This window comes from Balaenoptera physalus (assembly GCF_965194825.1).
Source record: "Balaenoptera physalus genome assembly, chromosome: 12".
NCBI classification, from domain to species: domain Eukaryota; kingdom Metazoa; phylum Chordata; class Mammalia; order Artiodactyla; family Balaenopteridae; genus Balaenoptera; species Balaenoptera physalus.
This window is the reverse complement of record NC_138897.1, coordinates 72,393,804-72,406,319: the sequence shown is the minus strand read 5'-3', so window position 1 is coordinate 72,406,319 and position 12,516 is coordinate 72,393,804. Positions and strand designations below refer to the sequence as shown.

At 45.8% G+C, this 12,516-nt stretch overlaps 1 protein-coding gene across 1 annotated transcript; it reads left to right on the top strand.

Moving 5' to 3' along the window:
* Positions 1 to 10,844: 10,844 nt before the first annotated feature.
* On the top strand, positions 10,845 to 11,512 carry LOC309639312 (RNA guanine-N7 methyltransferase-activating subunit-like protein). The gene has a single exon (XM_082416380.1). It carries the CDS (start codon positions 10,951 to 10,953, stop codon positions 11,305 to 11,307), a length of 357 nt encoding a protein of 118 aa, XP_082272506.1. The 5' UTR covers positions 10,845 to 10,950; the 3' UTR covers positions 11,308 to 11,512.
* Positions 11,513 to 12,516: the final 1,004 nt, after the last annotated feature.

Genomic DNA, 12,516 nt, shown 5'->3' with positions numbered 1-12,516 from the left:
CTTTTATCTCCTTTCAATAGAACCTTCACAGTCTATGCCCTTCTTAGGAAAATCTCAGACACCTGGGCCTCTTCTAGTTCTCAGGCAAATGCAGTCCCATCCTTAGATCCATGGCCACACCTGGGAGGAGAAGGCAGTGGCCAGGTGAGCCTGGACAACCTCTCTACCCTCCTCTTTAGTGGTTCAGAAAGTTCGTCCCCTTACATTTTTTTTTTTGGCTGCACTGCACGGCATGCGTAACTTCCCCGACCAGGCACTGAACCCGTACCCCCTGCAGTGAAAGCTCGGAGTCTTAACCACTGGACCACCAGGGAAGTCCCGCCTTGCATCCTTATAATACCCCTGTGAGGGCATGTCACCCTGTTATCAGACCCATTTCACAGATGGGGCCACTGAGGCTCAGAAAGGTGCAAAATCACTTGAACAGGGTTACACACATTTAGTAAGTAGTGGAGGCTGGACATGGACCCAACGTTTTTTTTGTTTTTGTTTTTGTTTGTTTGTTTTTCATTTTCCTAGATCATCTTTACTTGAAGATTTTTTTGGGAAAAAAAGTAGGTAATGCAAAACATTCTTATATTAAAACAAATGCAGATAATATTGAATAGAATATAAAATTTACATTCCTTTTTGAGACAAAGAGCCATCAAAGACATTTCAAGGTAAGCTACTCAGGAGCTTCAGGCTACATTCCTAAACCCCGGGGGAGGGAGGAGACCCTGCATGCCCACTCTAATATTGTGGGTGCTGCAGCTTTGATAGGGAAGTAGCAAATTCTGAGAAACAGCAAAGTAAGTGCTTACCCGTTGGGCAACAACCCAGTCGATCCCTGAGGGTTCTGAATCCACCGTCTCTGCCCTCCTCCAATGCCTTAAACAACATAAGGTGATAAGGTTAAATCTGCGTGGGGATGGAGTTCTCTGACAGTGCCTTCAGAAGGGAGCAAAAAGTCACCCATGACTTCAGAACGGACAGGACTGTGGGGCTCGGTCTTCAAGGCTGCGTAGGAGTTTGGTGAGGAGGGCACGGCTGTCAGGGCGGAAACTGACACGTGCGAAGGTGTGGCGGCCCTGTGACAAGGTGAATGGGGGAGCTCGGTGCGGCTGGAGGGTAGGGTGCAGGGGAATAAGGTGAGGTGGGAGGCAGAGTCCGGGAAAGGAGTCAGGAACCCAACTTTAAAGGACCTGGATGCCACACTGAAGCATTCGCGGGCACTGAGGACCCAGAGGAGACCAGGGAGGGCAGCGGTGGATCAGGGTGTGTTGCTGATGGGAGGTATGGCTGCTCAGCGGCTCAGAACCAGCTGGGGAGTCCGGCCGCTGCGCGCAAACCCCAGGGCTGGGGCTCCTAGCTGGTATCCTTGGGTAAATCATGTGACGGTTCTAAGCTCTGCTGTCCTCAGCTGCGAAATGGGGAAGGTGGTGATTAAAAATACATAACTCAGAGTTACCGAGAGGCGCAGAGGATATAATCCATGCCTAGCTTTCAGCGGGGCGTCCGGCACACGGCAAGTGATCAGTTAATACTCACTGCCATTGTTATTATTGAAGGGAACCTCTGGAGGTAGCATTCAAGTGGCATGAGCCAGTCGGGAGACAGAGGATGGGGATTAAAGGGGCTGCAGCAGAAGTCCAGACCAGCAAGGCTGATGCCTGGTTCAAGGATGCAGCTGTGGGGATGAAGCACGGAGTGCAGATTTGCGGGAAGACGGATGAGCGTCATTTAAACAGAGGATTAAATAAACTAACACGTATGGGACGGTTTTGTAAACTACACATTCCAGTATGATTTCAATTAGGGCTGTTTTCATCAACTTTATTTATGGGCCCATCAGCTTTGGTTCTCTAGAGGGAAGCTGCCACTTAATTCTCCCAGATCAAATATTTAACAAACACAACACTGAATAAACCCAGCCTTGCCTAGTTAGCATGCTCTTGGTATTTTTCGTTGCCAAGTGCAACGCCGGAGATTTACCACCTTGGCTGACACAGTTCTCTGCCTGAGACTGTTTATCTGTAATGGAGACTGTATACACATTGTCATGGCCAAGAATACAGTACCTGGAGCCCATCTGCGTGGGTTTGAATCCCGGCTCTGCCCTTGGGCAAGTTAATCTCTGAGTGTCCCCAATGATAAAATGAAAAGAATCTTGGAATTAACGTATGGGGCTCCTGTAAAGACCCCCGTGATGGTAGTCAGGGTCTGGGATGTATTATAAATCATTGTCACCACCGTCATCAATGTCACTCTCAGTATTTCTACTGTGCAAAAATACAGTTATTTTTCTGTAGAACATGTTAGGTATGTTAACTTGTAATCGTTTATTATTGTGATTTGTAAATGAATAAATGTTTTTAAAATGTGTCGGTGTTAATTTCTAATATGATGATTTTTACTGATATAAAACACATATATACAAAAGCTCTTTGGGGATCTTCCAGCATTTTTAAGAGTGTCAACAGTCTTAAGACCAATAAGTTTGAGAAACAAGAGAGAGACTGGGCAGTTACAGTTAACAGGCAGGGAAGCATTTGGCATCCCTCTTGGGTACCTGGGATTAGACTGCCCTGGGGTTTCTGGACCCCACTCCATAGTGAGGGCTGCCAACCCTGGCCAAATGAGGCTTCCATGACTGCAGCTGAGTGGGCCAGGTGTTGGGGGAGCAGGTCTGACCACCCTGCAGCCATCAGTGACTGCAAAACCACTGTGGGTTGACTGCCCTCCAGAAGCCGCAGCCTGAACTTCACGGTTGCTACACCTCTTTTTTTTTTTTTTTATAAATCATTTTCACAGTTGTTCCCCTTTTTTGGGTCTTCGTTGCTGAGCGCGGGCTTTTCTCTAGTTGTGGCGAGCGGGGGCTCCTCTTCATTGCAGTGCGCAGGCTTCTCACAGTGGCTTCTCTTGTTGCGGAGCACAGGCTCTAGGCACGTGGGCTTCAGTAGTTGTGGCATGTGGGCTCAGTAGTCGTGGCTCACGGGCTCTAGAGCACAGGCTCAGTAGTTGTGGCGCACAGGCTTAGTTGTTCTGCCGCATGTGGGATCTTCCCAGACCAGGGCTCTAACCCAAGTCTCCTGCATTGACAGGCAGATTCTTAACCACTGCGCCGCTAGGGAAGCCCTGCTACACCTCTTTATGGGCCATTAATCTCCTCTGTGTCAGGACGAAGTGCTTGGCTTGGGTGCACGTGCTTGTCCACTTCGGGAGTTGCTTTACTGTCTCTTTACTTTGGCCCCAAAGAGCACCATTCTACTAATTAAAGGGGCCTTTATTCTAGAGGTCTTTGGAGAGGGCGCACATAGAGTTATTATGCCGTAGACAGGCTGAGCCCTTGTCCTAATGGGGTCATTTTTGGGAGAAGAGCAGGAACAAAATTTTTATATGTACTTTGTGCAGGGCATGGTATCCTGGTGTTTTCAAGCATGGTTAAGAACACAGGCGTCAGAATCAGTTCTGGCATGCTGCGTATTAGCTGTGTGACCTTGGGCAAGTTGTTGCACCTCTCTGGTCCTCAGTGTCTGCAGCGGTACGATGGATATAATCGTCACACTGACCCTTGTAAAACTGCGGCAGGGATGGAGTAAAAATTCCCCCTGTGGGTGAAGAGTAAGCATCACTAATGGGTGCCTGATTCTGTCACTGATTAAGACTACCACTACTATGTTAATAAACATTCCCGACAACTCCACAAGTAAAGGAAGAGGAACCCAAGGCTCCGAGAGATGAAATTAGTGTCCAAGGTCACACAGCCATTAAGTGGCAGAGCTGGGATTGGAACCCAGTTCCTAAGCAGAGAGTCCAGCGCATGGCTCTGGCTGGGGTGGGGTGAGCTGAAGCCAGGAGCTAATAGCATCGTCTGCTTGGTGATTCCTGCTGTTTCCAACCGAGATCTCATTTTCCCTCTCTTTCATCTTGAGGTGAGTTGCTAATATGTGATAGGAAACCCGACATGAAACACAGGATTTGTGTAATCATTTTGTTTCCATGTCTATTTCTCTGTCCCTGAATGATGAGGAGGGGGTTTGCAGACATCTTTTTGACTAGAGCAGCAGTCCTGTTGGAGCTTTAAAATGATCCAGAAATATTTCAAATCATTAAATTTTTTTTTCTGAAGGATATCAATTGTAAGGACAAGGTTTTTTGTTTTTTTTTTTAAAACTATTTTGATTTGCACTGAATGAAGGGATGCTATTATAGGAACCAGGTGTGGAAGGAAGGAGGGAGGGAGGAGTGTGGAAAAGGAGGCCTGGAGAGACAGTGAATGAACATTTTCAAAATGGAGCTGCTGAATTAAGGCATCAGGAAAATGCCCCAATTATGGTATCAAATGGAGGAAAGAGAGACATGAAACTTACCTGGAAAATGAACAAGGTAGTGGAAAACTGAACACCTTCCAGATCAAGGGCTTCTACCTATTTGGAGAGAAAGAGCTGCCTTTATTTCCTTGATATGTATCACTTGCGGAAGAGGAGAAGAACTCAGATAGAGCCCAGTGACCACCATCGGTGTGGAGACCCACAACCCCCGTCTCCTGATTTGGGACACCCTGGGTGTCCAGTCTGTAAACTATGGGCTGGACTTCTGCCTGGGAAGTGAACAGATTCCCCTCGACCCCTCTAGAGAGGGTATGGGGAACAGGTCTGGTCAGAAGGTCTGACCCCAGACCTGGCTCTGCTGGGGCTTGCGATGTGATCCTGCGCAAACTTACCTATCTACTCTGGGCCTGTTTTCCCACCGGAGGATCATTCCTCTCCTTCCTACCTCGCAGGGCTGGTGTGAGACTTTAAATATGATCATGGTTCTGAGTAGGCGTCTAAAAGTTAAAAAGAAAAAAATATATATGAAATCCTTAATTTCTTTTTGTGGGGGGCAAGGCCCACTTTGCTGCATTCCCTAGATAGCTGTCCAATTCTCCTCTTAACTGTAAGGAGCCAGTCTGGGCAGAAAAAGGATCATTGCATTTTCAGGCTTCAGGAGGAAAGTGTTCAGGGAATTTACATCGTGCTCTATTCCAGAGGAGAGCCCTTGTAACAGGCCATGAAACTCAACAGGGAAAAGATGGAAATGGTAATAACAATTTAAGAAAAGGAAAAACAAAGCGACTCGAATCAACTATGATAACATACGAGGGAAGTGCTGGGTGATTTTTTTCTCCCCTGCAGACTTCCTGGCTTCATCTCCATCACCAGCTTCTGGATGGGCCATGGGCTGCTAAGTAATTCCTTTTGGGAGCAGTTTATGGATGTGGCCTTCCCTTTCCATCGTGCCCTGCGCTACTCCTTCCTCTTCGTCTTGAGATGGATTCTGGAAGGAAATGGCTCAACAGGCCCCTCCTCATCTTCATTTCAGGGTAAAGCATCCCTCTCCAGGCTGTCCAGAAACAAGTGTGAGGAACTGGCCCCTTGGAAGGAACGGCACCACCAGCCATTATTCAGGGAGGAACCAGTCCTTCTCCCTCTCAGGCCTGCGGGCAGCCCGTGGGCAGCAGCTCCATAACTGCCCGCTAAATCAAGGGGTTTGGCAGGAGGTGGATTCCTCTGGCCGTTTCCTTCCTCATTTGCTTCATGAACGAGAATCTTCTGGATGAAATAGTTGAGTTGCAGTCAGGTGGTCACTCACACTCCATCCTTACATCTGACCTGGCAGGTGTGTTTCATCAACACTCCAGCTTGACGGGTGGAGCCCGGAAGCATCATGGTGGCACGTAAGATGAGATGGGGCTGGATGACACCTGCCTGGGGCTCGCTGTGTGACCTCCTACACTCCTGGGTCTATGGAGACACTTGATCTATAAAGTGGGGAAAGAAATTTCTTCCTTATTTTGTGGAGAAGAGGGGAAGCGTACATAGAAATGTCCTGCCTTGTATAGACTGGAAGTTGAAAAAAATAAAAACATGGAAAAGATAACTACCATTGACTTGTGTGTGAAGAGCCTCGGAGAGGTTTAGTAACTGGCCCAAGGGAAACAGAGTTGGAATTGGGTTTGAAGCCTGGTGTTTAGACTGGACTCCAGGGTTCTTCTTTCAACTAGGTATGTTTTGTTTTGTTTTTTTAATTTATTTTTGACTGTGTTGGGTCTTCGTTGCAGTGCGCGGGCTTCTCATTGCAGTGGCTTCTCTTTGTTGAAGAGCATGGGCTCTAGGCACACGGGCTCAGGAGTTGTGGCACACAGGCTTAGTTGCTCCGCGGCATGTGGGATCTTCCCAGACCAGGGCTCGAACCTGTATCCCCTGCATTGGCAGACAGATTCTTAACCACTGCGCCACCAAGGAAGTCCCTCAACTAGGTATATATCCTACATCACAGCAAGGTCACTAACATTTTGTTGGAGAAGTGACACTGCCTGTGTCCTTGGTACCTCCTGGCTTCTCACTATACCTCACCTTCCCCAGAAAACACTTTGTAAAGACAGACGTTCTGTCTTCCCCTTCATCAAAACTTACTTGACTGGGGATCCATCCTTTTAGAGCTCAGCCTTCAGCCTACTATCATACATCAAAATCCAGAGAGATGTTTCCAATCCAGAGTCAAAATCAAGTAAGTACAGAGGCCAGGGCAGGTGTAGTGAATGTGAGAGGCAGTCATATGTGAGGCATCAGGGAACACTGGGGTCTGGGGCAAATCCTAATTGTGTACATTAATTATCTCAATTCAAAATAAAAAAAAAAATTTAATTATCTTAAGTTAAAAATCATTTGAAAATTTACGATTTAAATAAATCATTACATTGAAATATTCAGCATTAAATATATTTAAATAAATTATTAAATGAATTGGTCATTTAAAAGTAATTATCCCAGTTAAACATTTAAAAATATTTAACAGAGATAAAAATAGGCCTGGGGGCCCCATGTGGCTCACAGACCACTTGTAACTTTCTCTCTAATTCAGCTTCTATGCTCTGCAGAGGAAATGCAATTTGCCCAGGCCACATTGCTGACAAGGTGGCTGAAGCCACAGTGGTTTCAAAGCCACGTTTCTCTACTCCCAGTCCAGTACTTGTTTCACTCTGAGATCTAACTAATTCACACTATTGTGTTACTGACTGACTGAGCCTTTGTGTTATTCTTAGAAAGGTAACAGTCATGCTAGAAATCTATGCACTGTGACAGTGTGTTGGGAGACACTGAGAGTAGAGGCGCCCCTTGGCAGGTGTCCTAAGGGTTCATCTCTGCATTTCCAAGGAGGAAGGAGCATCCTCACTGCTCACAGGAAGTGTCGACGCCCATCGCTTCCTTTATGTTTTCAGGCAAGAGAGGTTTCCCAGGCTGCATGGCTCCATCTTAGGGGATCAGCTCATCAGTTTCCTGCCACCCACCCCTCCCCAGGAACCGACCTGGTAATGAATGCAAAGCAATGCCATCTCCTGCTATTTTCCTGTGCTTTCTTGGAGAAGGAAGCATGATGCCCGTTATCTGAATTCTGCGACCTTTGCAAATGCATGCCTGCTTATTCCATTCTGTTGCAGAGGTAAATGTGAAAACCCACGTGATGCAGGAGGAAAATGAGAGATCCTCCGAAGTTTCCCTTGGTTCTGGCTTGGTGATGTAGGTACAAAGAGGCCACATGATGCTTTCAGAGAGTTTATTTGTGCAATTCACAGGTTTTGAGGAGCCTCTGTTTTCCCTTCTCAAAAATGGGGAGAATATGAGAATTCCAGTCTAGTGGTTTGGAGTCAGCTCTTTCACTGCCAAGGGCCCAGGTTCGATCCCTTGTCAGGGAACTAAGACCCCACAAGCCATGAGGCATGGCCAAAAAAAAAAAAAATGGGGAAAATGTAAAGATGAAACCAGGAAACACAGCCCAAGTGGCCAGCACAGTGTCTCCCACATAGTAAGAACTCAATAAAGAAGGACAACAGTGTGACTAAGGGAGTTCCCTGGTGGCCTAGTGGTTAGGATTCCAGGCTTTCACTACCGTGGCCTGGACTCAATCCCTAGTTGACTAGTTGCTGAAACAATTTATTTCTGACCCTCTGCAGAAAAAGATTGATGACCTCTGACCTAGTGGAATCAGACAGGGCTGGGTTCATGGTTATGGAACAGGTTGCTTTGCTTCTCTGAGCCTCAGTTTTCCTGTCTCTAAAATGGGGATGATAATTGAACCTTCTTATAAAGATGTCACAAGGAGTAGGCAGTACAGGGCCTGGCACACAGTAGGGACTTAGATGTCAGTCCTTAGATATTAGTCCCTTCCTCCCCCATGTCTGCAGCCTCTTGGCCTCAGGCTGAGGCTCTCTGAAGTCTTAGACTCTCTTTAGGGTTCGGTAGCTGGTCTGGCCAAAGCCAGTTGTCCACACAACAGTGTCCAAGGGCCATTATTTGCAGAGTGGAGGCCAGGAGCCAGGCCCTCTGCTAAACCCTTGACCTGCATGAACAGTTTCTTTTCACACCACCCTTCTAGGTGGTAGGTATGTTGTCATTCCCATTCTACACGTAAGGAAGTTGAGATTTGGAGAGTTAAAGCTAGAAAGGGGCAAAGCTGTTCACTCTGCTTAGGGGACTGCTTGCACTTAGTAGTAGCAGTGGCTAGTAATAGTAGTGACTGGTACTAGCAGTGATGTTTCTAAGTAGTGGTAGTATGTAGTAGTAGTCAGGCTTAGTAGTAGTGCTACTTACTAGTAGCAATAGTGCTGCCAAGCTAAGTAGCAGTACTTAATATTCGTGGTAGTGCTTAGTACTGGAGGTGGTGCTTAGTACTACTAGTAGTGCTTACTAGTGTTATTGCTTAGTAGTGCTTGCATTTGGTGCTTGCACTTAGTAGGCCTATGCATATGTGTTGGGTTGAATGAAGGAGTATAACTGATGCTGGTAAAGGATATATATATAATCTATTTCAAATATACAAAGACGTTTTTCGTGCAGACATGTTGAACATGTAATATAAGTCTTAAAAGAAGATGTATTGGGGACTTCCCTGGTGGCACAGTGGTTAAGAATCCGCCTGCCAATTCAGGGGACACGGGTTCGAGCCCTGGTCTGGGAAGATCCCACATGCCACGGAGCAACTAAGCCCGTGCACCACAACTACTGAGCCTGCGCTCTAGAGCCCACGAGCCACAACTACTGAGCCCCCACACTGCAACTACTGAAGCCCGCGCGCCTAGAGCCCATGCTCCGCAACAAGAGAAGCCACCACAATGAGAAGCCCGTGCACCGCAACGAAGAGTAGTCCCCGTTCTCCGCAACTAGAGAAAGCCCACGTGCAGCAATGAAGACCCAACACAGCCAAAAACAAAATAAAAAATTTTTTAAATTAAATAAATAAATAAAAGATATTCATGAAGGGAAGGCTTTTTTAAAAAAAAAGATGTATTAGGAAAAATAATGGCATTGGTGGGTAATCAAAGTAGCAAGCACATTTACAGTGCTTACTAGATTCTAGGCACTTTACACAAATTGATCTGTTTAATCCTCACAACAATCTATGAATACCCTCATTTTACAGATGCAGAGACTGAATCACAGAGAGGTCAAGTAACTTGCCCTAGGTCACAATGCAGGAAAATCGATGGAGCCAGGATTTGCACTCCAGTAGTCTGACTGCAGAGGCCATGCTTTTAATCATTATACTATCTACTGTCTCTTTCCAGGCTCTGGCCGAGGAAATTGTGGCTACAAACAAAACAACAAAGAACAACTCAATAAACAAACATCATGGCCCATAAAAACATCTAAAGAGAGATGTTGAAAAGATACAAAGTTCGTGTTGTCTCAGGGGAGCAGTCTCAGAACACTGGGGAAGGCTTCTCCCCTCTCTGGTCCTCAGTTTCCTGATCTGGGGAGATGTCCTCCAGTGTCCCTTCCCATCTGGGGTCCTGGGTTTCTGCACAGCCCCCTAGCTACCAGCTACAGAGCCAGGAGCCCGGAGATGCCGTGAAATTCAGGTCACATGGGCTGAAATGCTCTGCTCATTTCCCAGCAGGACCTGCCTCCCCACAGGCTCCCAATGTGCCCAGCAAAATGGAAACCAGAGAGACTGAACGCTTTTATCAAAGGAGTAACTCTGGAGAAGCCGGGAGGCTGTGAAGCCTTGGGAAGGCAAATCAAAGGCAAACTTTGAGGACACACTTTGTGAAGCGAAAGAACATTCCATCGTGCTTCCAACAGCGTGATCGACTCTATGGAAGGTAATTTACTTGGAGCAGAGCGAGGCTGCGTCTGTTCATGTCTCCAGGCTGAAAAAGCAGACCCAGAAGGGAAGTCGGACAAGCATGCAGCAATCTGTTTGTCAGATAATTGGCATAAAAATGTTGCTTTTCCCTCACCTCTTGAATTATTTGGGTGCTTCAAGAAAAATCTTCTGTCCTCAAATTTTATATAGAAACACAATTGTAAACAGAGGTTTATTCTATATCTATCTATCCATCTTGCTATATAGATATCTATCTGAATGTATTAGATATATATTAGATCCTTTCTTTCTTTTTCTTTCTAGCTATCTATCTGTACCTATCTGAATATATATTAAATATATGATCCTATCTTTTTTCTTTCTGCCCACTTATTATCTATCTATAGAATCTCATCTGTATATATAATATAAGGGAATCTAATATGTATCAGAGAGTGAGAGAGAGAATCTATGTATCAGGCACTGTGCCAGGCTCTGGGGAGTCAGTGATGTACAAGACACACATGATAAGAGCTCATGGAACTCATGGAATTTACCATCTAGGGGGTTATAACCCAGCTGCTATATACTGGGTTGCAGCAAGCATGGAGGGGGCAGCTGGGGAACCAAGGGGAGACCCCAAATCAGCCTAAAGGGTGGGGAGAAATGATAGTAGTCAGGGAAGGATCCCTGGAGAAAGATACTATCACACAAAAACATTGGACTGGACCTTGGAGAGCTGAAGGGGTCCGGAGGTCCTGTGACGGTGTTCTGGGCCGGAGATCTAAACAATCTAAACATTTAACAGTACAGCTGCCTCAAATCCCTGGGAATTTCAGAATGACTGACACTTCTGAAGCTGTTCCAAATTTTGAAGAGATGTTTGCCAGTAGATTCACAGAAGATGACAAAGAGTACCAGGAATACCTGAAACGCCCTCCTGAGTCCCCTCCAATTGTTGAGGAATGGAATAGCAGAGCTGGTGGAAACCAAAGAAATAGAGGCAATCGGTTGCAAGATAACAGACAGTTTAGGGGTAGGGATAGCAGACGGGGGTGGCCAAGTGACAATCGATCCAATCAGTGGCATGGACGATCCTGGGGTAACAATTACCCGCAGCACAGACAAGAATCTTACTACCCCCATCAATATGGACACTATGGTTACAACCAACGGCCTCCCTATGGCTACTACTGATAGAAATGTCAGCAGCTTTTAGTAAAACCATTTACTCTGTTAACATGACAAAAGTTTATGTTGTATTTTCTGTTGGTCATAGTTTGACATCTGATTGTAGAGAGTGGATTGATTTTTTGGAACTTGAGACATTTTTTAAATTAGATCTTACTGGAGAGATATGATGGCTGCTGGAAATATCAATAAAGACTCCCCTAAAAAGAAAAAAAAAAAAAAAAAAAACATTGGACTGAAATTCAGGATCAACATCTATACTTTCTGCCACTTTCTTTTTACATGATAATGAACATGTCGGTTTCCCTAGTGACCTGGGTGGTCTCCTGCATGAAATCAAGTCAGCATTTCTCAAAGGATGTACCACAGAACACTTGTCCTTCATGAAATTCTGTGAAAGAAGGGTTTCCTGGCCAACCAGGTATGAGATACCCACACGGGATCTTCCTCTACTCAGAACACATACTACATTTTAAGGTATAATGAAGGCTCTGACAATTCTGCAGTAAGAAAACAATAATAATTGAATTTAACTCCACTTCCAAAACTTCTCTGAAATACATGTTTTTAAAGTAGAATCTCACTATTGTAGGATTCCACAGGAGGCTTTTTGCAAAGTGCAGAAACACAACTATGTTATTAAAAGTAGCTTACATGTGCATATCATTTTAAATTTTACAAGCATGTTCATAACATCCTGCTTGATTCTCACAAAAAGTCTGTGAAGGTGATGCAACAGCCCCTCCCTCCCTCTCTTCTTCTTTCTTTCCTTCCTCCCTCCCTCCCTGCCTCCCTCCCTTCCTTCCCTCCTTCTTTCTTTCCTTCCCTCAACATTTTTTGGAATGCCTCCCTGGACCAGAATTCAACAATTACAAAACATGAGGAAATTGAAGTCTACAGAGAAGAAGTGATCTCCCCCAGGTCACCAAGAGCTGGAGTTAAAGACCAGGATGTGTAACCCAGGGGAAAATCAAAGAAGCAGCCAGTCAAGGCCAGAGGCCTTGCTATCTTACTTCCCGATAAAGAGTCACAAACTCAAACCCTCCAGAGGCCAGGGAGTGGCAGCATCAATGAGCCTAGTAGGCCAAGTGTAGGGCAATAGGGAGTGGTGGTGACTGAGGCAAAGTAGAGAACGGAGTCCTTCCAGGAGAGGGTGGCCACCACTCGGCTCCAGCTGATGTTACTATGTGGAAATCCAGGCCTGGTGTTGGAAGA

Bases quoted from the DNA above. Each gene is read 5' to 3' on its own strand.
- LOC309639312 (XM_082416380.1), top strand. From the start codon at position 10,951: ATGACTGACACTTCTGAAGCTGTTCCAAATTTTGAAGAGATGTTTGCC.